Here is a 27,237-nt window from a genome sequence, read left to right as displayed (position 1 = left end):
AAAAATCTATTCTGAGGCCTTTATATATTTCATTTCTATTAAAAATGAAAGCTCGGCATCAGCAACTTACAAAGTGCTCGTTTCTAAAAAGCTAAAGATAACTAAAAAAAAGCTATATCGAATATCTAGATAAAAATAATTATGTGAAAAATATAGTCTTTGTGTAATTCAATATCTTCTTAGGGTATGTAAAATCTTTGAAAATAATTTTGAAATATTTATTTTTATTCTAGGGCGTTGGCACAGTTGTTTCTGGAACAGCATTACGTGGATGTATTAAACTCAACGATACACTCCTATTAGGACCGGATCCAGTTGGACAGTTTGTCCCTATTACTGTTAAAAGTATTCATAGAAAGAGGATGCCTGTGAAAGAAGTTAGAGGGGGGCAAACTGCATCTTTTGCTCTGAAGAAGGTATTATAACAATTTACGGTGTGGATATATTCAAGGTCGTTTCATCAAATAGACTAAGATTTTGAAAGTTTAACTCCACAGTTAGGTATCAAAATACATAACTTTGTTATGTAACATAACTTTGTTATGTAACATAACTTTTTTAGGCTTTGTGTATTTATTTTAAACCAAAGGCAGATCTAGAATGAGTCAATATATATGCCAATTTTTTCGTCTAGTAGCCTAAATGCCATCGCCTGCTGACCGTCTGACTTAATGTACCTTAATGTAAGTTACAATATTTGCAATATTGCATAACCAGGTGATTCAGTTAAACGAATTCTCTCTTTAAATACAGAAATGGAAAAACCAAATTAAGCAATGACGCACCCCCTTCTAGATCTAATTTAGGGCTAAGCGGATCTAATGATCAAACATTTCATAGTAAGGAACTGGAAGTAAGGAGTAACCCGGCTCAATAGTAACTGAAACTCTAAAAAACGGAATTTTAATACCAATAGATATATCAAAAGAATCGTAGGTTACATAAGAGGATCTTTCCATGGAGGAATTTTTCGTGGGGGAAGAGAATTTTCCATGAAGGGGTGCCTTCCCAGCATCTTTTAAAAAAAACGATCAGAAATTAAATAAATAAAAAAGTTTTTTAAACTGAACGTAAGGAGCAGCATTAAAACTTAAATCGAGCAGAAATTATTATTACGTATATGAGGAGGTTCGCCCCCTTTTTAATACCTAGCTCTTTACGCTAAAGTTTTTTTGGTACTATCAAAAGAACTATTTATTCTAATTAAACGGCCTTTATGATTCAGGGGCCATTCTTAAAGAATTGGAACAAAATTCGAACCTTTTTCTTTTTTAGTTCTTCACCTGAAGGCGAAGGAACTAAATAAATCCCTTAGGCTATGTCTCTAGCAATTTTGTTTATTTCACTTGTCCAGTTTTCATACTAAGAGGCATCAAGTGACAAAGAAAGTAAAATCAGTATTACTTTTCATGGCTTAAAAGTGCACGAAAGAATGTCTTTAAGGAAGTAAGCCATAGAGTTAAAAATGTAATACCAAGGCATCAAATATCGTTAAATAGTTGCCTCTTTTTAGCACAGTAAGAGAAGTAAAAAAATTGTAATTAAAAAACGACCTCTTCATAAACTAAATGTGATAAGCATTGCGGATACACTGCCACGACGCATGTCTTAGGCTTCAACTCTCCTGAAGAAAAAGCTAAAGAAAAATTCCAAAAAGACTCCTAGATTGAATGAACGTTTATTCTTTTTCTGCTTCAAACTGAATAAAAAAATTGGAAAGTAAATTTGTCTCTGATCCTGACAAGAAGCCCTTTGTTTTCTTTTCTTTATTTAAGCTTAACGTCCTTTGTTTTTCTATTTTTCTTCACATTTCACAATACATCACAATTTCAACAATGTTTTAACAATGTTCAACAATAATTGTTAATGTCTTAACCATACTTTGGCCTACTTCATAGACAGAAGTATATATTGGACAGTTTATAGACAGTATTACTTCATAGACAGTATTTCTATATTGGATACATTTCTATACATCTGCATCAATTGAATCGAATCAAAGCATCAATCAAATCGAATCGAAGTATCAATTGGATCGAATCGAAGCTTTAATTGAATCGAATCGAAGCGTTAACTGAATCAAATCAAAGCATATATCGAATCGAAAAATCAATCGAATCAAATCGAATTGAAGCTTTAATCGAATCGAAGTGAAGCGTTAACTGAATCAAATCGAAGCATATATCGAATCGAAGCATCAATTGAATCAAATCGAAGCATCAATCGAATCGAATAATGTGTATATATATATATATATATATATATATATATATATATATATATATATATATATATATATATATATATATATATATATATATATATATATATATATATATGTACATATTTATGTATATATCTTCACCTGAAGAAAAAACGGAAAAAAAAGATAAACAAATAACGAACGTAATTTTCAGCCAGTGAATGACGTCTGTTATGGAAATTTGAGCTCATCTCAGGTGGAGGGACCTATGCTAAGTTTTTCTTCTTATATTTTCTTCTTCTTATATTTCTTCTTCTTTTTATAGTTTATCCGCTTATGTTACGTTTTTCTTCTTATATTTCTTTTTTCTTATAGTTTATTATAGCTCCTTCTTATTATGATTATTTTTCTTTTTCTTATAATTTCTTCTTATATTTTCTTCAGCGAGTTTGTGCCTTAGGTAGTTTATTTTCTTTGTTTTACAATATATTTCGCTGAGGGTGGCTGTTTATTATATAGCCAAATTATCCGCTTATGTTGTATATTGCATTTTGTTTACTGCCTTCAGAAAAAAATCTCGTTTTTCTTCTTGTATTTTTTATGATGAAAAGACAGTGTTGCCTTCGTCATCATTTAAATTAGTGCCATTTTATCTTTGGTTTTTATTTAAGGTGAAGAAGTCTCTCCTGCGTAAGGGGATGGTCATGGTTGCCCCCTCATTGAATCCAGTGGCTTGCTGGGAGTTTGAAGGAGAGATCCTCGTGTTGCACCATCCTACGACCATTCAAGTTCGCTACCAGGCAATGGGTAATTTGGCTTTATACAAAAGTGGAATTTACCAATATAAACATTGTTAATAGATAAAAAGTCCGCTGGCTCGCTCAAAATCAAATATTGAGTTCAATAGGAAGGCAAATTTCATATTGGCTAACGGCATAATTTCGATGCAAAAATTACTTCTGAATGTAAACGCACTTGGAAAGTCAATTTGTTTGCCCAATATCAAAATTTTGAGATAAATAAATTCACAATTTTTAATATCGCAAAAAATCTTTGCAGACTTCCTCTGTTTTCTTTTTTTGAGCTTTTGAGTTTAGTGGAAAATTTGAAGGTCAAGTCAGTCCTCCAAAAATTAAATTTCGAGTTAAATTAAAATTATTTTTATTAAATTAAAATGATTTTCAGTTAAATAGAAAAAATTCAAAAATCAGCTCTATTTTTAAGTATCAAACTTTTTGTTAAATAAAAGTGGTTTTGAGATAATAAAACGATTCTAAGTTAAATTAAACAAAGTTAAATTAAAACGAATTATATAAACCACTTGTTGCTAGATTACGGAACCAGGAGGACCTAGTAATTTCATTTTTAAAAGACCATCTGCGTACCATTGACAGTGGGTATTCAAGGTTAAACTGAAGGTCACACTATAACGTCTTTGAGCTTCATGTGATTGTTGTGTGATTCATTCAACTATAATATACTAACTTCAGTCACATTTCAACATCTCTTTACATATTCCAAATATTGATAGAGTATAATATGTTTTTGTACGTATGGGTATATTTACTTAAATAGCGAAGAAAACCACACTTCATTTCCATCACAAACATCGAAAACCAAAAGAACAATAGGGAGTTATTTTTGTAAGAGATTGTAATTTTAATTTAAATGAATATTTCGGTCCTATGTCCAAGGGCCATCCTTAGCAAAACATAAATATATAAAAGAAAAAAAACTTACAACAACATACATTCATATCACGTAAATTACAAAATGGAATTATATATATATATATTATATATATATATATATATATATATATATATATATATATATATATATATATATATATATATATATATATATATATATATATATATATATATATATATATATATATATATATATATAGATTATATTAAGAATTATATATTTATTTTTTTGCTGAGGACTGCCCTTGAACATAGGGCCGAAATATTTATTTAAATTAGAATTCCACTGTCTTACCAAAAGAAATTCCCTATTGTTCTTCTGGTTTTTGATGTTTGGTATATTTACTAGAAATATTCAATTTGTAGAAATCTTTACTAGAAATCTAGTATTTTTAGTATTGATTATTATTTCTAGTATAGAAATCTAGTATTTACTAGAAATCTTTAACTTGTATCGGAAGTGATAAAACATATTATCTACGTTAGTTCAAGGAGTGTCTTCTCTTGAAAACCAAAGCAGAAATAACCTGATGTTATATTAAAGTAATTATACTAATTTTTATATTCTGACAGTGCAGTGAAATAATATAAATGCATTTCAATTATTTTATTAAATATAAATGAAAATGAATTATGAAAATAATTAATAAAAGAAAAATTATTTTATTGTAAATTTTATTTGTGAATGTTCCTTAACAAAAAGTTTTGCCATGGAAACCCTCAAAAGGAGTTTTTTTTTTTATGCATTCAACTTGCTAATCTTTGCCGTCGTTGAGATGTTGCAGCTACAATCATTAGCAAGTGGGATGCACATAGTGTCTTAGAGTTTAACATCCCACTCAACAATCTGAATGTTTCGATTTCATATCCCTCCCTAACTTCTCTTGAAATATCGAAGATAAGCCAGTAGTTTGTTCCTTAATCAAGATGTAGAGTGAGAGTGAGTTCCTTGTGAAAATTCTGCTTCCTGTTTTTTCGTGTTTTCCTATTTCTGTCCTATTTATCCCTTTTTTCTGTTTTCACCACTTTCCACTTATTTCTTGTCTTTATTTTTATGTTGTTGATACAATGATTAAATTATTTACGCTAACAAAATTATTGACTAGTAGTGATCAATTATATATTGATAATTATTGCTAACAAATAACATTCCTTTCACTAGGAGGAAGATAAAAGGCTATTAACTTCGTCTCTCAAATTACCATTCTATCTGGAATATACAGAATGGCCGAGAGCTCATTTGTTACTGTGGTGAGTGGCTCCTGATCTTGTTGTACGCGCTCCCCAAAACTGCTAGAAGCTAATGATCAAAAACGCAATCAGAAAACAAAGCTGATACCACTTTTTTCATTGGGACAAGAGCCATCTATATGCTTCTTGTCCGATGTCAGTGCTTCAGTCCTTCCACAAAATGTGGAAAAAAGGCTTTGTCCGAGTGTTATCCATACCACCATTCCTTAATCAGATTTAAATATTTCGTAAGTAAGGACAGACATTCAATCAAGTAATTTGTAACAACTATAAATTTCTGGTAAATTCCCCAAGGCTAATTTACATGAAACACGTACAAGGACCAAAAACTTGCTGATAAATATCTTACATTAACTAGACTATAAATACAAGCAAAATTACACTAAGAAAGACGAGACGATTTAGATTTCCTTTTGGGAGGACGTACAGGCGCTTGACTATTGTAACAACCTATAGAAATCCAAAAAAATGATCACGGGTTGTGCATTTTGATGCTATAGTCTTTGAGCAAAATTGTTCCACTGCTCAAAACGAGTTAAAAGCTCTTTTTCAAACGCTCCGTAGCCCCGTTAATCAACTTGTATCACCTTGATTTATTCTTGGCCGTTAATGAAGGCCAAAACAAATAGGTAACTTGGGCTAATACCACTCGTAGATAATTCGGCTCTAAAAAAAGTGGTATTTTGAGTAGGATGAAACTGAGTCCTCTGTTGTTAAGCTAGTGAGTGACGCACGAGAGTAGAAAAGCATATTCAGGAGAAGCATATTCAGTGTAAATGATCAAGTTTGAATTTATGAATGTTTTCAAAGGGGAAAAGTTTAATATACATTTAGCTTGCAGATATGTCCTTTCAGCAATTCAGTTGCACCAAGTTTCCTTTGATTCAGTTCAACATACCGTGAAAGTTTCCACTTAACACCCTCAGCTGCTTCTGAAACATTGTAGATGCGCCGTTTTCAAAATATGTCTATGTGTAGGGTCTTCTGATTTAGTTCAACATTCCCTAAAAGTTGAATTCCTCAAACCACATTGAATTCAGCACAGAGATGTATCTTTCCTTCAACACTATTGTACAAAGGCACTGTTCTGGTGATATATGCGGGTATTCCGTTATTTGTGTTTGCTCGGTTATAAGCCTTAGCCTATGGGCCCCCATAGGAACCTGCAGATTTAATGTCCAGCGGTACTTTAATATCCGAGGCACTTACCACGGGCGCAAAAATTTTAGGGTGCCGAATTACAAATAATTAATCTAACAGCTATAATCACTTTGCAGTTGTTGAAATTTTATGTTTATCAAAATAAAGTAGAGGGTGCAGTGGTTCATGAAAATAATTTAAGAATTATTAATTAATTAATACAAGAATTTAAAAAATAATTAAACAATAGTGAAGGGCTACTAAGTTCAATAGAAAATACATCCCTGGCGTTTCTGACAAGGTTTATTTCCGAGTATCGACGGAAATTTGCCTATAACCTACCTTAATGTTTATACCAGCTCAGTTATAATTACAATTATTGAGCTCTTGGCTTATTTCGTGTAATTTGTGAATGGGAAAAGCTTATATTGATATTTGCAAGCATTTTTGTTCTAAGAAAAATTAGACTTGTGTCTTTATTTATCGCTTGGTATAAAATCTTTTATTATCGTCTTTGATTATTTATTTATCTTTTAGTATTTATTGTTGATTTTCATATATATAAATATATATTTCAGTTCATTGTGGCAGTGTGAGACAGACGGCAACAATCTTGGAGATGTCTCAAGACTGTTTACGGACGGGGGATCGAGCCACGCTTCGCTTCCGATTTATCAAAAACCCTGAGTACCTACGCCCTGGACAGAAAATTGTAATTACTCTATTTTACTTAACACATAATCTATTATTTATTTTCTGCGGTATTGGTACCACTTATCATCCAGTGGTGAATCTGAAAACCAAGACATAATGCAAATATGAGAACGTTAGATCTGGTCAGTTTCGCTTAAAAGTCGAGACCTTTAGTGAGATCAGTTGTTTGGTTCTTCGATGCTTGTAAGACAGCATCTGCTTTTTTTTTTTTTTTTGCTCAGTGGTAAGTGGATGTATCTCATTAGAGATTGTATGTAGTTAGTATATTTCATTAAAAGGAGGCGAAATTTTATGCGTAGTTTTGTGTTTTTAAATCATTCCTAGAGCAGATCTCCCTCTACCAAATTCCACAAACAAACGACAACCAATTTAAATTATCTAGTTATACGAATATCATTTTAAAAAGTAACAAGGCTTATTTTCTTTTTTAATGAATTCTCTTTCATTCAGGAAATTATATTCACTGTATGTCTACCTTCTTGCTCTTCAATGTTTCATTTTGTCCTATTTGCAGACCTAGAGGGTGTATTCATTTCCACTTTTCAAAGTATAAAACAAGAGAATCGAATCTTGAACTGATAGATTTTAGGAAGTAAAAGCATTTTAAATAACAGGGGAATAAATTGACGTGAGCAATGTGATTAAACAGAAAGTATAGAATATTATTTTATATGCCCGCATAGGAAATTATGCATGTTTTGTCCTGTTACTCGGGGATCGATCGGAACTTTCAGAGGAAGTTTTCCTTCTCGGAAGGGTAACAAGGGGATTTTTAGAGAAAGCAGTACAAATAGTGTAAAGAAAATATTACACGCTACGGATTAATTATCGTTTCCCAATTGTTCCGCTTTGCGTAACTTTGATAAGTTGTATTTTGGTTACAAAATATTTTGGTTTTATTTAGGCCTACCTTGCGAGCTTCATTGTTGTTGGTGCAGCTAGTCACTGACTCCAATCTGTTTTTAAAGTCGTTACCACGTTTTATGTGTTGACAACAATCTAGAATTTGTGACTGTTCTAACTGAAGTATAAGTCTATTGACAATCTTAATTGTGCAAATTATCGTCTATTAAGAATCTTTTTTCTGCTCATTCCATTGCGGAATAAAGGGATAAATAAAATAAATCAAAATTTTACTGCAAAGTGAAAAAAAACTGTTTTGGCCTTCCTTTTCTCAAAGTAATATAGTAAATCAATAACAGATTGTGTTCTGTTTGCCCTCTATAAAGAAGAGATGCTTGGAGATGAGCTTATCAGATTGGATGCAAGCCCCATAAAGACGTAACTAAAATCCTCACTACTAATTTATACATCTGAACTGAGATCTAAGGAATATGCTTGACAATGGCATCGCCCTCCCCTCAAAGATTGATCAGATCAAAGCCCTGCCTGCAGAAAACTTACTCTAAGTGTGAATTGGATCTGCTAAAGTCCGCTAGCCCGCTGGGTAATTCAGCTGATAAGCCCCGCCTCCTCCCAACAGAGGTTGGATCAGGTCCTGACTCTAGAGAGGTATTTTTACGAGCCTTATTTTTACTTCCCATCAAGTTAAGACGGGGTTTGACTCTTTCTTCTGGTACTTGTGCTGATGGTAGTAATTTTGAAACCCTCCTCCTTCTTCCCTGCAGAATCCAAATTTGATTCTCCTAGAACATAACTAGGAGATTAGTTGGTACTCCTGACTAAGTAGCGATTGGGGTCCAGTTACGTATTCTGATTTAGTTTAAAGACTCTTTTCCCCCAATGACTTATGATTAGGGGATTTCTTATGGGCCAAAGAAGAATAATGGCAGTTGTTTCTAATCAATCTCAGTTGCACTCAGAAGTAATTCTAGTTTATAGCAAGAATTCAGAGACCACCTTCCTATACACAGTTCGAATCTGGTCCAGGCCTTGAAAACCTAACGTGATGATTAGCTCCCACATTGCACCAAGTTGAATCGAAATTCCGCGATCATTGTGGTAGATCTTCTGATTTCAAAAAGTGTTACCCCAAACAACCATTCGCCATAGGTCCTGGATCCTTAAATGTCGCAAGGAGGAAGCAGCCTCTTGTTTTTTTACAAATTGGATCGAGACTTAACTACTTGCTCTGGTTGATATTAAAATAATGTGATATCCTCCTCGTCCCATAGAGGTTCTTTTGGTCACATCTCCCTAGCAGCATAACTGGTGCAATTGTCCTTACTTCCTCCCTAATTTGGCTGAACCCTGTAATGGTATAAGTCCTAACTGCTATAATTTTATGACCTATATCTCCCTACAAAGGCCTTATTCGTTTCGGATCTCACAACGTCGAAATTAGTTCATTACCTATCACCTTCTGTTGAAATCCAATAGCTTGTTCTGGTAGATGTCCCGTTTATAGGAATTGAGATCCTTCCTCTATTCTCTGCACGTGTATGATTAGACTGGAAGTCGTATAGACATCAGTAGAATATCTGCTCTTACCTAACCTTAGGTTTCATTCAGATCCCAAAATGTGTTCTAGTAGATTTCTTGATAACAAGAACTTAGGCCCCCTCCTCCTTAGGCTAAATGAGGTCCGAATTCCAAAAGGCCACTTTTTGTCTTGCTTTTATGTCTTACCAATGTTTGGCCTCGATGCCCAAAAGACCTAACTAAAACACTTCGTTTACTTTTCATAGAATTTTATTCAAGGTAATTGATCGCTTTTATGGTAGACGCTCTAATGACACGTGTTTATTACCTCCACACAGATGGTAAATTCTTCCCGTTCAATCAAAAGGCTTAATCAATACACTTGTTCTTAGTTTTTAAAAGTCTGATCGAAATCCGACAATTCATGGCAGGAATCTAGGAAACCCCTCTCTTTACAAAGGTGAGAATGGGTATAAACTTTCCCTCCTAAAAAAATTACTGGGACACTCTTTATGAAGTTTAGTTTATATGTAATAACCATTTATCAGTATGTTAAAAATTTGTGGATCTTTCCCGTTTCTTTCCCTCAGAAAGAAACGGGAGGCGTAACTAAAGAAACTCGCTCTTACTTTCCAATAATTTTTAAATTATTGGAAGGCGTATAAACGTAATAAAGGCGTAACTAAGAAACTCGCTCTTACTTTCCAATAATTTTTTTATGATGACAGTTTACGCTTTCTGGTAGATATCTGGATGAGAACAATTGTGGTAACCCCCCCCCCTCTTCCCACAATAGAGGTCAAATAGTGTATGAGGACCCCAAGTGACGCAACAAGGACACTCATTTTTGCTAACCACCAAGTTTGGGCAAGACCTGACAGGTCTTTTGATAGGTATTCTGACGACAAAAATTTAAAAACCCTCCTCCCATTGATGTGGGACTAGATATTGATCAGGCATCGATGTTCAAAAAGCAAAGGGCACTTACTTGTACTTCATACCAAGTTTGGGTAAAATCTGAAAATCTATATTATTTTATGTCTTAATAATTGGGATCTTGAGATTCTCCCCTTTGCTTGTCCTCCTCAGAGGCTGGGTTACGTTGTGATCCCCAGAAGGCACCACTAGGATACAGCCTTTAAATCTTGCCGAGTTTGATCGATACCCGACAATTCCTTTAGGTAGCTGACGACAAAGATGTAAGGACCCTAACTAGTAGATGTCCGATTGCGTCTGTCAACCAGACACAATCACTTCGGGATTTCTATATGACCTTTCTAGAGATTTTTCTGTAAAAAAAATACTGGTTTTCTATCTTGTGTCTCGAAGGGATATTTTTGTTTTCTGAGACATTGTTATAATTCTTGTTTATACTATCTAGTAGACTAGAAGCAGATTATTCGTTTGTAGAGGAAATCACTTGAAATATTGCTAGTTTCAGAAAACTCCGTTTCAGGATACCTAATACGGTAAAAATGTTTCAGATTTCAATATTTTTTCCTTTTCTTGAGTCCCTGAACACGAACAATTATAAATCTAGGAAAGCAGTAATTTTACTTGGCAACAAAAATGCACCAAAATGAGATCCAAGGACTAGGTCTTCGGTCCATGTCCGCCCGGTCCAAGAAAGTTGATTTGATGACAGGATCTGTTTCTTGTATTTAATTGTTTTTTTTCTGCTCTTTCATTTTTCTTTTTACCATGTTTTCACTTTAGGGCATTTAAGTGGTTTTTTTATTTCCTTTCTAAGTAATTCTACTTCCTGTTTCTACTCTTGCATTTTTCTTTTTAGTATGTTTTCGCATGAGGGCATTAAGTGTTCCTACTTTCTTTAGAGCATTTGAGTGTTTTTATTCCACTTGCTGTTTCTATTCTTTCATTTTTTTTCTTTTTTACCGTGTTTTTGCATCGAGCATACAACTCAGATATCAACTAGTCTTAAAGATTGTAAACAAGCAAAGTTATTTCAGAGGGAACTTGTGGAGGGGAGAAGAGGGTATAAAGACTAAATAGTTACTTCAACATCCGCAACGTTCCGTTTTAATGCTGAGTTGCAAAATTGTTTGGTTATTTACCGTGTTTCTGCTAAAATGTTCTTGCCAGATTTCTTGTAAAAATTTTCGGAACTGCTGCACTACATCAGGGAATGTCTGTGCAGCTATTTCAAGTTGTAAGAAATTTTTAGTTTGACACATTTCTAGGTATTTAGAGAAGGAAGAACAAAAGCAGTTGGGGAAGTCACTAAAACAGTTCCTTATGCTGCATCAGGTGGCCATCAGTCAGGAAGACAGAAGTCCCAAAAGTATCAACAACATAACCAGGTACGCTCTCTCTCTCTCTCTCCCTCTCTCTCTCTCTCTCTCTCTCTCTCTCTCTCTCTCTCTCTCTCTCTCTCTCTCTCTCTCTCTCTCTCTCTCTCTCTCTCTCTCTCTCTCTCTCTCTCTCTCTCTCTCTCGCTGACTCACTCATTTTCTCTCTCTCTTACTTACTCCCTCATTCTTTCTCTTTTCTTCTTCTTCTCTTGGTATTTCTCCCCACGTCTCCATCTACCAATAAGATGCCTTTTCCACTGACAAACCGAATTTTTAAAACACGGTTGAGAGATATCAGTGGAACAAAGAAATTCATGAAAGCAGTTTATAAAACTGGATTAACGAATCGCAACCTGTACAACAACAAAAGTTTGCAAACTCAATTGACGTCTGGGCAAAATCAATATATCTATATATATAAAAATAAGTTGTCTGTCTGTGTGTCTGTCTGTGGATCAGGTGACGTCATGTTTCTGTGTTGACTGACGTCATGAAATTAGTTGTCGTCATTTTTGCTTTGACGGTGATGTCATTCAAGATATTTAAGACATATGTTCACGTAGAAATCTATTAATGTTTAAGTTTACAATGACTGATGAACTTACAATGGCAAAAGCCGATGAAGATGCTTAAAGAGTCTATGCCAAAAAACTTGCTGCTGATAGAGAAAGTCAGAAAAGAAAGCGTGCCGAGGAACTACCAGAGCAACGCGAAAGCAGACTTGCTGCTAAAAGAGAAAGTGAAAAAAGAAGGCGTGCCGAGGAATCAAAAGAACAGCAAGGAAACAGGCTTGAGGCTGATAGAGAAAGAAAGAACAGAAAGCGTGCCGAGGAATCAAAAGAACAGCAAGGAAACAGGCTTGAGGCTGATAGAGAAAGAAAGAACAGAAAGCGTGCCGAGGAACTACCAGAGCAACGCGGAAGCAGACTTGCTGCTAAAAGAGAAAGTGAAAAAAGAAGGCGTGCCGAGGAATTACAAGAACAGCAAGAAATCAGGCTTGCTGCTGATAGATAAAGTAAGAAAAGAAAGCGTGCCGAGGAATCACAAGAACAGCAAGAAATCAGGCTTGCTGCTGATAGAGAAAGTAAGAAAAGAAAGCGTGCCGAGGAATCAGAGCAACCTGAAAGTTATCGCCTGGCATTCAGGTACAACCCAGTCGATGATTATAGTTTGAGTAGATGTGTTCAAATCGGGACAATGTCTAAAATTTGTCCCTATTGCAAGGCCTTGAAATTCAATGGTGAAACAATGGGAATGTGTTGCGCCTCAGGAATAGTTAAACTTCCTCTATTGGCTGCACCACCAGAGCCATTGAAGACTTTCCTTACTGGAACTACGTCAGAATCTAAGCGTTTTTTGTCAAAAATCAGAAAATACAACTCATGTTTCCAAATGACGTCGTTTGGAGCCCAAATCGAAAATTCAGATCAATTTATGTCTACTTTCAAAGTAAAAGGGCAAATTTATCATAGAGCAGGGTCCCTTCTACCATTCTCAGGCGAGAATCATAAATTTTTACAATTGTACTTAATCAGTGATAGAAATTCTGAATTGAATACACGTTGCGAAATTTCTCCCAACGTTGAAAGGACAATCGTTTCCCAATTGCAACATCTTTTCCACGAAAATAATAATTTAGTGCGTCTGTTCAAAACAGCCATCGATTTGATGCCTACTGATACGCATAAAATTGTTATTTCCGCTGACAAAACGCCTCCTGGCCAACATGTGCGTAGATACAATGCTCCAACTATCGATGAAGTGGCAATCGTTATGGTCGGTGATCAGTTTTTACCTCGAGATATTATTCTTCATAAGCGAAACGCTCAGTTGTTAAGAATTGCTGAAACTCATCGATGCTACGATGCCCTACAATATCCTATCATTTTTTGGGATGGAGCCGACGGCTATCACTTTAATATTAAATTGATGAATCCAGCCACTAACAAAGAAATGAATAAGAAATGCAGTGCAATGCATTATTATTCCTATAGACTAATGATTCGGCAGGATGAAGAAAATTATATTTTAAAATGCCGTGAATTGTTTCACCAATTCGTCGTTGATATGTATGCTAAAATTTAATCAGAACGTTTGCTATATATCCGCCTGAATCAGACCAAGCTCCGCTCTGTACAATACATTCATTTGCGAGATGCAGTTATAAATGACGGTAATACCACAAACGTTGGAAGATTAACAATTTTACCTTTGTCATATGCTGGCAGTCCCCGTCATATGCATGAATATGCTCAAGATGCTATTGCGTATGTTCGTCTCTATGGTCGTCCAGATTTATTTATTACATTTACATGTAATCAATCTTGGGACGAGATACTGCAGCTTTTACTTCAAGGACAATCGGCGGTTCATAGGCATGACATTACGGCCCGTGTCTTCCGGCAAAAGTTGAAATCACTGATAAACTACATTGTAAAACTTGAAGTATTTGGGTCAGTGCGATGCTGGATGTACTCAGTGGAATGGCAAAAACGAGGTTTGCCACACGCACATATACTAATCTGGCTACATAAAAAAATTACTTCGAACGAAATTGATGATGTGATTTCCGCTGAAATATCTGATAAAAATGTCGATAAGGGGTTACATGATATTATTGTAAAAAATATGATACATGGACCTTGCGGTGCACTGAACGAAAATTCACCATGCATGGCCAAAGGAAGGTGCACAAAGCAATATCCTCGACTTTTAGTATCAAACACAATTACTGGCAATGATGGTTACCCACAATATAGAAGAAGATCTACTGAAGATGGCGGTAAAACAGCAATAATAAAGAAGCGTAACGGTACCACCATCGAAGTAGATAACCAGTGGGTTGTTCCATATTCCCCATTATTATCAAAAACATTTAATGCACACATAAACGTTGAATACTGTAACTCCGTAAAGGCAATCAAATACATATGTAAATACGTCAACAAAGGCAGTGACATGGCAATTTTTGGCTTGGAGCCCGAAATCAAAGATTTCGATGAAATCGTACAATATCAGGCTGGAAGATACATAAGCAGTAATGAAGCTGTTTGGCGAATTCTTTCATTTCCGATACATGAACGTAGTCCAGCTGTTGTTCACTTAGCGGTACATTTACAGAATGGTCAACGTGTTTATTTCACGGAAACCAACGTGCAACAAAGAGTCCTGAATCCACCGGATACAACATTAACAACTTTTTTTTCGCTTTGCAAAAATGATTCTTTTGCAAAAAAACTGCTGTATACTGAAGTGCCTTCGTATTACACGTGGAATACTAAAAATAAAGTATTTGAACGTCGAAAACAGGGTAAGTCAGTCGACGGCCAACCTACCATCTTCAAAGATACCACGATAGGAAGACTCTACACCGTTCACCCCAATCAACATGAATGCTTCTTTCTACGCCTGCTTTTGGTGAATGTACCCGGTCCGACATCCTTTGAGTATTTGAGGACTGTAAATGGTACTATACATAACACTTACAGTAGTGCATGCCAAGCTCTGAATTTATTGGAGAATGACCAACACTGGGATAACTGCATCAATGACGCGTGCGAAACGTCAACCCCAAGTCAAATTCGTGCATTGTTTGGCATCATTTTAACAACTTGCTCTCCATCAGCTCCTACAGAGTTATGGGAAAAATATAAGTCAAAAATGTCCGAAGATATACTCCATCGAAAACAGTTAGAGACGTCAGATATGACTTTTGATTTTACATCAGAAATTTATAACTACACTTTAGTTGTTATAGAAGATTTGTGCGTACGTATGGCAAACAAACCTCTTCAGGATTTGGGAATGCCTTCACCTAACCGTATCGCTGCTGTTTCGACATGTGTACCGGAATAGCCGCAACATTGCTGCCTGGTGGAAGAACTGCTCATTCCGCTTTGAAATTGCCTCTGAACTTGCATTCTACAGAAACTCCCACGTGCAATATTTCCAAATCATCTGGGATGGGTAAAGTATTGCAGCAATGCAAACTTATTATTTGGGATGAGTGCACAATGGCACACAAAAAATCGCTCGAGGCTCTGGATCAATGCTTGAAAGATTTGCGAGGGAAGTCGAAACCCTTTGGCAGCACATTAATATTGCTTGCGGGAGATTTCAGGCAAACATTACCTATAATACCTAGATCAACATCTGCAGACGAAATGAATGCTTGCCTGAAAAATTCTAATTTATGGGCACACGTAAAAACATTAAAATTAACTACAAATATGCGTGTCCGATTGCAAAACGATGACTCTGGTCAAACATTTTCAGATCAATTGTTGGCAATGGGAAACCGAAAGCTCCCAGTAGACTCAATTTCAGGACGTGAATTGATTGAAAAAGTATTTCCGAATATTCTAAAAAATTATAAAAATAATAAATGGCTAAGTGAAAGAGCGATTCTCGCACCCAAAAATATAGACGTCCACGAAATCAACAATATTGTTTTGACCAAGATTCGAGACCAGGCAGTCCTTTACAAGTCAGTCGACACAGTTTTGGAACCAAATGAAGCAGTTAATTATCCATCTGAATTTTTAAATTCCATAGATCTTTCAGGGTTTCCACCACACGTGCTACAACTAAAAATAGGCGTACCAATAATACTTTTAAGAAATATAAACCCACCAAAGCTTTGCAATGGCACTCGACTTGCCGTAAAAACAACAATGGAAAACCTAATAGAGGCCACAATCTTGACAGGGCCTTTTGAGGGTGAGGCTGTTCTTATTCCTCGCATTCCCATGATTCCAACGGATCTGCCTTTTCAATTTAAAAGATTGCAATTCCCAATTCGATTAGCATTTGCAATCACCATTAACAAAGCTCAAGGTCAATCATTAGAAAAATGTGGTATAGATCTTAATACTGATTGTTTTTCCCATGGACAATTGTACGTTGCATGTTCGAGGGTCGGTAAACCTGACAATCTATTTATATAGAGCGACAATTGGACAGCGAAGAATGTTGTATATTCGCAAGTTTTACGCAGTTAATTTGTATTTTGGAACCAAATGAAGCGGTTAATTATCCATCTGAATTTTTAAATTCCATAGATCCTTCAGGGTTTCCACCACACGTGCTACAACTAAAAATAGGCGTACCAATAATACTTTTAAGAAATATCAACCCACCAAAGCTTTGCAATGGCACGCGACTTGCCGTAAAAAAAAAACAATGGAAAACCTAATAGAGGCCACAATCTTGACAGGGCCTTATGAGGGTGAGGCTGTTCTTATTCCTCGCATTCCCATGATTCCAACGGATCTGCTTTTTCAATTTAAAAGATTGCAATTCCCAATTCGATTAGCATTTGCAACCACCATCAACAAAGCTCAAGGGAAATCACTAGAAAAATGCGGTATAGATCTTAATACAGATTGCTTTACCAATGTACAATTGTATGTTGCATCTTTGAGGGTCGGTAAACCTGACAATCTATTTATACGCACAGACAATGGGACAGCGAAGACTGTTGTATATTCACAAGTTTTACGTAGTTAATTTGTATTGTATCTATCTATCTATCTATCTATATAAAAACGAGTTGTGTGTATGCATGTTTGTTTGTTTGTAAAAAGAGCGTTTGCATATGACGTCATTATTAGTACATACGGCTTTGTATATGGACAGACAAGAATGTTGTATATTCGCAATATTTACGTAGTTTGAAACACATATATAAATCTATCTATATTCACAGGTGGGACACAGGGACACAACTACAATGGCGCGTAACTAATATGGCGCGTAACGACTTACGCGCGCGGGGGGGCTTGGGGGGGCGCGAAGCGCCCCACCAACTAGGTGTTGGGGTGGCGCTTCGCGCCACCCCAACAGCTAGTATATACATATATATATATATATATATATATATATATATATATATATATATATATATATATATATATATATATATATATATATATATATATATATATATATATATATATATATATTATTAGTATCAGCGATGAAAAATATAGTTTTTCGGCTGGCAAAATATTTTTTTTATTGTCGGTAAAGAAACGACGAATATTTGTTAATTTTTTTATTTTTTTTTTGATCAGGAATGATAGATTTGGTATTTGGGCCTGCAAAATTTTGTTTTGCTGACAAAAATAAGGGGAGAATATTTGGTTGATTTTCCGGACCACAAAATTTTGTTTTGCCAGAAAAAAAAAAAAAGTCGGATTTGATTCTGTTTCGGATTAGTTTGGTTTTCCGGCCAGAAGTTGTGGCAAAGTTTATCCAGTACTCTTATTTCAAACTACAACAATGAAACAGTGAAGAGTTAAAACACAAAAAATTAGATCACTAGCTTTTATAAAAACTTAAATCAATATGCGATCCAATATAGTGATCTACCTGTAGTCTTGCGATTTTAGACCGTTTGCTAATGACTTTTAACGATTTGTCTAGATATTCATGACAACCCTGGTGGTAAGGTTCATAAAATAGTTGTTTTATTTTCTCTTCTTCTTCTAGCGTCAGAGTGAAGCAAATGGTTCGACCCCAAGCGTGAATGGAGAAAACTCTGAAACTCAGCCTCAGAAGCCATATAAGAAACGTACTCGAAGGAATAGTCGGAGCAAAGGAGGAGAAACGCGGACCTATCCATCTAACGCACCTGCCAGTACTCCCCCACAAGATAGTCCAGCAGGGCAGCTTTAGATTTTCGATATGCAGTTGGAATAAGGGTATGGTTGACCCGAATACTAAATTCATTAGGTAAATATTTAAAGTTCGTAATGCGATATTATCGTATTGTATGTGCCTTGCATGCAATCCACGGGTGGGGTTAGGGGGTTTTACCCCTCCCCTTCCCTCGAAGTGTTTGGCCGACTCGCAAAAACATAACAGAAATGAATATAAACTAATTTTTGACGTGTTTTTCTTTTTTTGTACTCCCCCCTTTTTTTTCCGCCTAAAAAATCCTGGATATGTTCTTGCTTGCATGCCGTGATTACCAATTGCCAACGATATAGTTATCCTCTAGATATGCCAACTTTTCAAGAGAGTTGGTAAATAACGAGAAGGAGAACATAATTTTAATTATATCGGTAAAATGGGCATCGGACTTCTTTGCTTGATAGTAAAACCTGTTTGATTGATTATCTCTGCTTTAAAACTGCACCTCATCAGCCTTATTTAGTTACAGCATAATAGACTCCTTCGAGGATTACAAGTTACTTAAAGTGGCTTAAGCTATTTCATAATATATTTTTTATATAAACCTTTCTACAGACGTAGACATTTTTATTTTGTGTTGGATTCTAGTTTTTCGTTCGTAAAACATATTGCAATGTATTATAAGTAGCCCATAATTAGAATAAGATCTTCCAGCCTTTGCACTTACCAGGGATGCCAATTGAAGGGGAGATTTGACCAAGGCTGTTTCCAGAGGGGTTACCAGGTTTGAACCCCACTCGAGTCTTTTGTACAGAATACAACCCTAACCCCCCTCCCCCCAGCGAAATTCTGGACATGCCCTTGGAATTGATCTCTGGAGTTTGAAAAATACTTTCCCCTTAGTATCTTAGTATCACTTTTTTTCTTGAGTGAATCAGGGTATACAGGGATGTATTCCGGACACAGTTTTAATGGTTAAAATCACTTAATTGAGCTAAGCTTGGTCCAGCGGCACTAAGACAAATAAAATACAAAATTACTGATTTGTTTTGTTTTTGAATATTGAGATTTTTTCATTTGTTTTTTCTTTTAAGTTTCAGACATCAATATGGCTAGCCTAACTGTTCGTATTGACCTTTACTCGAGTGACGTTAATTGCACTCTTTAAACACCAAATAGCCCAAACCTTACCCACTGGGAAGACAGCATTTTTCATGCTGAAAATGTGCAGCCAATTGGTGACTTCCTTAAAGCACCTAGAAAGCTCCTCGTGAGTTAATTTCAGCATTGGGTCTCTAGTGTTTAGAACAGCCTAGAATGATTACCAAAGAGACACTAATAGTGCTTTTTTCATTTATTTTTACATAGAGCGACACCAGGACATTTCAGTTTGCAGAGACTGCTTTTTGGGAAAAAAGGGACTCATAGAGATAAAGATACTGGCATATTTGAATGATGTGACTATAAGATCGGTTGAAGATAGATAATACACTGAAGGTTTTTAATTGGTGTGCCCATTTATGAGACTATTTCTGTCAAGTGCTGATGTTCCTTAAGCTACCAAGGACATCAAAATTCACACGTTTCTCAATATTGGAATCTCAAAAATCCCTATGAAAACTAACGTTCTCAAGTCCACGAACGGTAACACGATATATATATTGTTGATCATCTTCAGGGGTTGCAACATTTTTTTTATTTTTTTTTTTTTTTTTTTTTTTTTTTAAGATAAAGATACAAAAAAGAGGTATCTTCAACATCTTATTTCGAAAAAGATTCTGATTTTTATTTTTTTGTCCAAAACGGAAAAATAACGTACTTTTCTATGTCTACGGTGAGTCTTTTGTCCCTCCGCTGTTGGATGGAGGTGCAGCTTTCAGCTTTTGGGAATTTTTTGCCAGAGAGAGAAGATTTTTTTTAAGGATTAATTTTTAAGGAGGGAAAAATTTTTGACTGATCCTCACTCTTTATTATTATATAAATCTTTTTATGTTTGTCATCCAATGAGATTGGGTACTAGTTTGAATAATAAATAACTACTAAATAACAAATATTCTCTGAAAACGTATTAGAAACAATGAGAATATCAAAAGTTATAGATATGGTAATTATTGTGTTTATTGGCTGGAAGATAAAGCTTCAACTTTTAGGGACAGGTTTTTTAAGTGAGGGAGGGGATGTGATAGCATCCTTTGTTGACAGAGGGAAATATTCTTACCGCATCTTCATTAAAGAATATATCACACGGTTTTTATTGCACTTGGTATTAATGAAGTGACATATAGAAATCGCCAATTATGACGGTCTGTCTGTCTGTCTGTCGGTCCCGGTTTTGCTACTTTAGGCACTTCCAGGTAAGCTAGGACGATGAAATTTGGCAAGCGTATCAGGGACCAGACGAGATTTAATTAAAAATAGTCGTTTTCCCGATTTGACAATCTGGGGTGGGGGGGGCCGGTTAATTCGGAAAAAATAGAAAAAATGAAGTATTTTTAACTTATGAGCGGGTGATTGGATCTTAATGAAATTTGATGTTTGGAATGATATTGTGTCTCAGAGCTCTTATTTTAAATCCCGACCGGATCTGATGGCATTGGGGGGAGTTGGAGGGGGGGGGGGAACCTAAAATCTTGGAAAACACTGAGAGTGGAGGGATCGGGATGAAATTTGATGGGAAAAATAAGCGCAAGTCCCAGATACATGATTGACATAATCGGAACTGATTCGCTCTCTTTGGGGTAGTTGGGGGGGGATTAATTCTTAAAAATTAGAAAAAATGAGGTATTTTTAACTTACGAACGGGTGATCGGATCTCAATGAAATTTGATGTTTAGAAGAATATCGTGTCTTAGAGCTCTTATTTTAAATCCCGACCGGATCTGGTGACATTGGGGGGGGGGAAACCTAAAACTTGGAAAACACTTAGAGTGGAGGGATCGAGATGAAACTTGGTGGGAAAAAAACACTAGTCCTAGATACATGATTGGCATAACCAGAACGGATCCGCTCTCTTTTGGGTAGTTGGGGGGGGGGGTTAATTCTGAAAAATTATAAAAAATGAGGTATTTTCAGCTTACGAACGGGTGATTGGATCTCCATGAAATTTGATATTTATAAGGATATCGTGTCTCAAAGCTCTTATTTTAAATACTGACCAGATCTGGTGACATTGGGGGAAGTTTGGGGTGGGGAAACCTAAAATTATGGAAAACGCTTAGATTGGAGGGATTGGGATGAAACTTGGTTGGAAAAATAAGCAGAAGTCTTGCATACGCGATTTACATAATTGGAACGAATCCGCTCAATTGGGGGGGGGGGGTAATTCTGAAAAATAAGAAAAAATGACGTATTTTTAACTTACGAAGGAGTGATCGGATCTTCATGAAACTTCATATTTAGAAGGACCTCGTAACTCAGATATCTTATTTTAAATCTCAACCGGATCAAGCGTAATTGGGGGGGGGGCAGTTGGGGGGACCGGAAATCTTAGAAAATACTTAAAGCGGTGAGCTCAGGATGAAACTGGAGGGGAAGAATAGAAACCTGTCGGACGTGACTGACATAACTGGACCGGATCTGCTCTCTATAGTGGAATGGGGGGGGGGGGGTAATTTTGAAAATCGAGGTATTTGTAACTTACGAAAGGGTGACCAGATCTTCATGAAATTTGATATTTAGAAGGATCTTGTGCTTTAAAGTTCTAATCCGATCCTGTGACATTCGGGGGAGTTGGAGGTGGAAATCGGAATTCTTGGAAAACATGAAAATTGGGGTATTTTTATCTTACGAATAGATGATCGGATCATAATGAAATTTGATTTTTAGAAGGAATTCATGTCTCAGAGCTCTTATTTCAAATCCCGACCAGATCTTTTGACATAGGGGGGAGTTGGAGGGGGAAATCTTGGAAAAACACTTGGAGTGGAGGAATCGGGAGGAAGCTTAGTGGATAGAATAAACAAATCTGCTTGATACGTGATCGACAGAATCGTACTGGATTCACTCTCTTTGGGGGAGTTGGGGGGAGGGTTCAGTGATTTGGCGAGTTCGGTGCTTCTGGACGTGCTAGGGCGATGAAAATTGGTAGGCGTGTCAGGGAGCTGCACAATTTGACTTGATAAAGTCGTTTTCCCAGATTCGACCATCTGGGGGGCAAAAGGGAGAGGAAAAATTAGAAAAAATTAGGTATTTATAACTTACGAGTGGATGATCGGATCTTAATGAATTTTGATATTTAGAAGGACTTTGTGACTCAGAGCTCTTATTTTAAATCTTGACCGGCATTAAGCCTCTTATTTTCCTTTTTAAATCAATCTATTGATTCATAGAATTTTGTTAGAGCTCATACCATATGATCTCTTGGCTCTTAGCTCTTCTCGCCTCGTCACACGTGCCATATGAGCTCTTAGCTCTTGTTCGTTTATGCTTGTCATCAAATAAGATTCGGTGAAGAATTATTCTGAGGTTTGAGCGGCTTTCATGATTCCAGCCGTCGATAAAAACATATTAGATTTCAACTGTTTATATGAATGTTTTGACAAACGGTTCTATATTCTAGTATTTATGTAAGCCTTTAAAAAAATTGGTCTCACCAAGCCAATTTTTCACCTTTGAATGTTTTGTCAAGAATCTTTGCTTGTAATTTGCATAATACGAAGCCAAAGAACCTAGTGAGGACAGGAAAAACTCGTTGTGCCTTCTCGCATTACAACAAAAGTTGAAGTCTCCTTACCTCTTCCCTCCCCCCTCAAAAAGTTCGAGCTCAATTCCCCTGTCAGGTGACAATACTTGATCGACGTATCAAAACTACAGATAAAATTCACTAAGCCTACTGACCGTGTAATGAGGAATGCTCACCTGACTTCAGGAACCTGTTGTGTACCTTCACACAACTGTGGTAATAGATGGTGATTAGTTGTTCTGGTTCGTCACACCACACAGCGGACTGCCCACCTCTGTCAATTTAAAATAGTTCTCTAGAGTCATTAAAAAGCCTGATTTCTTTTGGAACAATTATTATAATTGTAAAAAGTAAACTGTCCATCTTTCTACTATACCGTGAAAAGTTCGTATTTTCGATACTGATGCTATTAGCGCCAGAAAAAAAAATAGCCGAAATTTGTTTAATAAAGTGCCTTAGAGAACGTCTAAAAGGGCGATAGTGGCCCATACACAAATATTTGCCCTAGTTCGATAACGTGTGATACAAGTAAAAGACTTTCAAGACCATAGTGGAGTTAAACGAAAGAGGTGCATTGCTACTGCTACCAAAAACTCACTGCAGTGAAAAGCTGCCTGAGGTTAACACTGCTTCGCGTGCACTTCCCGTAGCATGCACTACTGCTACCAAAAACTCACTGCAGTGAAAAGCTGCCTGAGGTTAACACTGCTTCGCATGCACTTCCCCCAGATCTACTCACTTTTGCCCTTTTTTTCTTCTTTTGGCAAAGGGCAAAGGCTTCACTTTTTGCCCTCTTCAAATGAGTTCTACTTTCTTCTTTCTACTTTCCATTTGGGGATGGCCTGCTTTTTTTTGGCTCTAGAACCGATTTATTGGTTGATGTCAGTCTTTAATACTTTTTGTTTCTTTTAGGTTCATCAAAAAGTATCTGCTGGAAGCCCACTGAAGTCAAGTGTGCGTCTTGTTTTTCAAATAGTTCAAATGTGTATTTTGATGACCGAACTGCGATTTGAAAGTTGAACTATCTCTGTTTTGAATGATTATATAATATTTTCATATGATTCTGAAAAAAGAAAATTGGAAGTGCCGTATGAGTTTAAGTTGTAGAAGTTAAAGTCGCAGAATTTGCAGAAGTCATTAGTTTCTTTTCCTCATTTGAAGTTTTGGACTTTTATTCGGATTTTTGAAATTAAAGTATTTAACATCAAAAATAGACTAGTACAGACATGTCAAACTCACAGGAGCATAAGAGGTGGATGGGTGGACTCTTGCTGCTCTCAGATGGAGATTACGCATGGGCGAAAGCATAGATGGAAAAGTAGATATCCAAGCAGATGACCAGTAACATAGATAAGGATAAATAAGAGAGAAGTACAAAAGACAGAATAATAGAAAAAGGAAAAAATTGTCTGATTTTTTTTTAGTCCTCTCAAAACCTTGACTCTTACCATCTGAATATGCTGCTTGAATGTTAGATTTTCATCCAGAAGAAGTCCAAGGAATCGCACATATCGGTCAGGTGGTCGGCATATAGGACCTCGAAGTAGGAAGTTCCATTACTGTAGGACAACTCTTATCGATATGGGAAAAAATTAATAGGTATTTAGAGCACGGAGAACCAAGAAACTGTTTCAGACTGATCTTCAGAAGAAGGAGGCACACCTTCCGTGTTTTTTTTCCTCCTCAGTAAAAATTTCATCAGCTGATTTCATCATCGAATTTGTGGTTTTGTTGATTTTCATGTAACCTGTTTTATTAAGCCCGTGCCTTCTTTACACTATTTTGAGAATTTACAAGTCTCCTATAAAATATATCAGTTTAGCTTTGCGTGTCAGTGATTTTAGCATCTCTCGGTATAATTTAAATATTTCTAGTTTTTCGTTGCCTGGTCTTTTCTTAGAAGTCTCCCAGAGATTTGCTTTCTTTTTATTGACATTAGGATTCCACCTGTTGTCCACGGGACTATGGGTGTCAACCTTTTAAACCAAGTAGTCGGAGCTTTTCGATAATGTATCAGAAACTTACTTTTGATATTACGATATAACTCGTCAAGTATCCTATCAAAATTTCTGAAATTAGCTGCTTCAGATAGTGCAAAATCCTACGAAGTAGTATTCACTGTTTCCTTGAGCAGGTCTAGCTCTGCTGGTGTATATCGAAATATAAGTTTATCGTGAATGATTTGTCGTTTATAAATCTGGGGAAGGAGAAGCAGTGCTCTAATTGGAAATTGATCCGACAAGTCGGAGATCAGCCCTTCATTTTCTAGGGAATGCATTGTTGAAAAAACATTATCTATTAAAGTTGCTGATTGATTAATTACTGAGTGTCAGATGGCAATCTTTCTGACCAGGCAGTTTTTTTTTCAACTTTTGGTTACTAATGGCTGTGGTTCACTCTTTACTAGGTAGCAGCTACTACTGCAACCATGACAAGAGGTAGCAGGGGAGGCCAGCTATAACTGGTACATTCAAATTTTTAGTGTCTTAATGTCCCGTAAAAAATCTGAAAACGCCACTGAAGAAATGCCATATAGTAGCCTACATGTGAGTGATATATATATATATATATATATATATATATATATATATATATATATATATATATATATATATATATATATATATATATATATATATATATATATATATATATATATATATACAAATTTGGTGTGCTGATCGACTTATTTTTCCATTTTGAATTGAATAAATGTACAAAAATCACCGTTGTGCTGCTTAAAACTGCCTTCCTTCTGAAGATTTTCAGATCTCCTACCTTCAACCAAAAGCCTTCCTTCTCAAGAAATAGCAAAATTCAAGATTTTTTTTTCTGTTCTTGTTATGAACAATTCTTGGCTAAGTCATAAGCGGAATAGCGGGTGATAACACTTTCCTAATGTCCATTGCTCCCTAGAAAAACCCTTTTAGTTTCAACTTCAGGTAAAACAAAAAAACACTAAGAATCCCACTTTCAAAGCCAATTGATTTTAAGCAATGTTGTCTGTTTTTCCGTCAAAAAATACCTCTGTTGTTCCTCCAACTTATTAAGCTAAATGATTCATGTCTTCTTAGCTCTGTTAGTTTGTAAATCCCCTATACTAGACTACTGCTTCAATATACCTGAAGTCCCTCCCACGTATTTTGTATGAAAAGAGTCTCTTCTTCTTTTCGATTAACTATCAAAATATTAGTCACATCTTCCCTTCATAACAAGCACCCTTTTTTTAGGAACTCATAGAAAATGTCACGAATTTATGAGAAAAAGACAGGGAAATTTTCGTGGAACAATGATGAAATGAAGGAGGTAATTCACTCTGTTGAAGCAGGAATGCCAATGAAACAAGCTTAATCAGCTTACGGCATTTGCAAATCTGTTATTCAGAGATACAAGTGCAAGCTTGCCACCCTGCTAAATGAAGAAAAGGAAGCAATGTTACTTGTCCAAATTGTCATCACTGACAGGTCTACACTGGTGAACATGGGGCAAAGCTTGAAGATTAACTCATATGTGCTTCCAAGCTACATAATGGCTTCCACAGTACTCAGTTCCGCCGGTTTGATTGGAAGCATGCGCGCGCGAACAATCTTGAATATCCCTCCACATGGGTTACCAACCAAATGGCAGTTGACACCTGGCTATATAGAAGGGTTTCGAGATATCTCGAAATCCTTCTTTGAGCTTGCATGCTCCCGAAGCAACGAGTATAGCAAGAGGAACAAGCTTCAACAAGCATAATCTGAACTTTTTCATGGATAACTTGGAAAAAGTTATCGTAGAGAAGAAGTTTCTCCTTCTTAGATCTACAATGTTGACGAAACCGGGTTGTCAACTTTGCATCGACCTTTGAAGGTGTATACCCAGAAAGGCAAAAAGTAAGTTGGCATGTGCACTTCTGGGGAGCGTAGAACCTTATAACTTTGATTGGCTGCATAAATGTCATAGGAAACCACGTTCCGCCGCTCCTGATCTTCCCGAGAGTAAATTCGAAGAACAGGTTTTTAAGTGGCGCTCTAACAGGAGCCACCAGAGCCGCAACGACGAGTGGCTGGGTAAACAAAAGCGTTTTCAACCATTGGTTTGATCATTTCTTACTTCATGCTCGACCTTGCTCAGAGAGACCAGTGCTATTTTTGATAGAAGACCACGAATCTCAGGGTCGTGTGACAACCACGAGTGTTGACGTTATAAGAAAGGCCAAGGAGA

At 36.1% G+C, this 27,237-nt stretch overlaps 1 protein-coding gene across 4 annotated transcripts in view; it reads left to right on the top strand.

The window, feature by feature from the left end:
• Positions 1–24,242, top strand: part of LOC136026631 (GTP-binding protein 1-like) — a 75,895-nt gene extending 51,653 nt beyond the window's left edge. For 3 of the 4 annotated variants that reach the window (XM_065703354.1, XM_065703353.1, XM_065703355.1), the window contains exons 9-14: positions 234–416; positions 2,875–3,010; positions 6,885–7,018; positions 11,604–11,723; positions 18,207–18,449; positions 23,944–24,242. In XM_065703354.1, coding sequence (XP_065559426.1) covers positions 234–416; positions 2,875–3,010; positions 6,885–7,018; positions 11,604–11,723; positions 18,207–18,392 — 759 coding nt within the window. In that variant the 3' untranslated portion in view covers positions 18,393–18,449; positions 23,944–24,242. The remainder of the gene's footprint in view (positions 1–233; positions 417–2,874; positions 3,011–6,884; positions 7,019–11,603; positions 11,724–18,206; positions 18,450–23,943) is intronic. The other variant, XM_065703356.1, reaches the window with a different exon arrangement.
• Positions 24,243–27,237: the final 2,995 nt, after the last annotated feature.

Source organism: Artemia franciscana, chromosome 4, assembly GCF_032884065.1.
Source record: "Artemia franciscana chromosome 4, ASM3288406v1, whole genome shotgun sequence".
Taxonomy (NCBI): domain Eukaryota; kingdom Metazoa; phylum Arthropoda; class Branchiopoda; order Anostraca; family Artemiidae; genus Artemia; species Artemia franciscana.
This window is presented reverse-complemented; position numbering and strand designations above follow the sequence as displayed.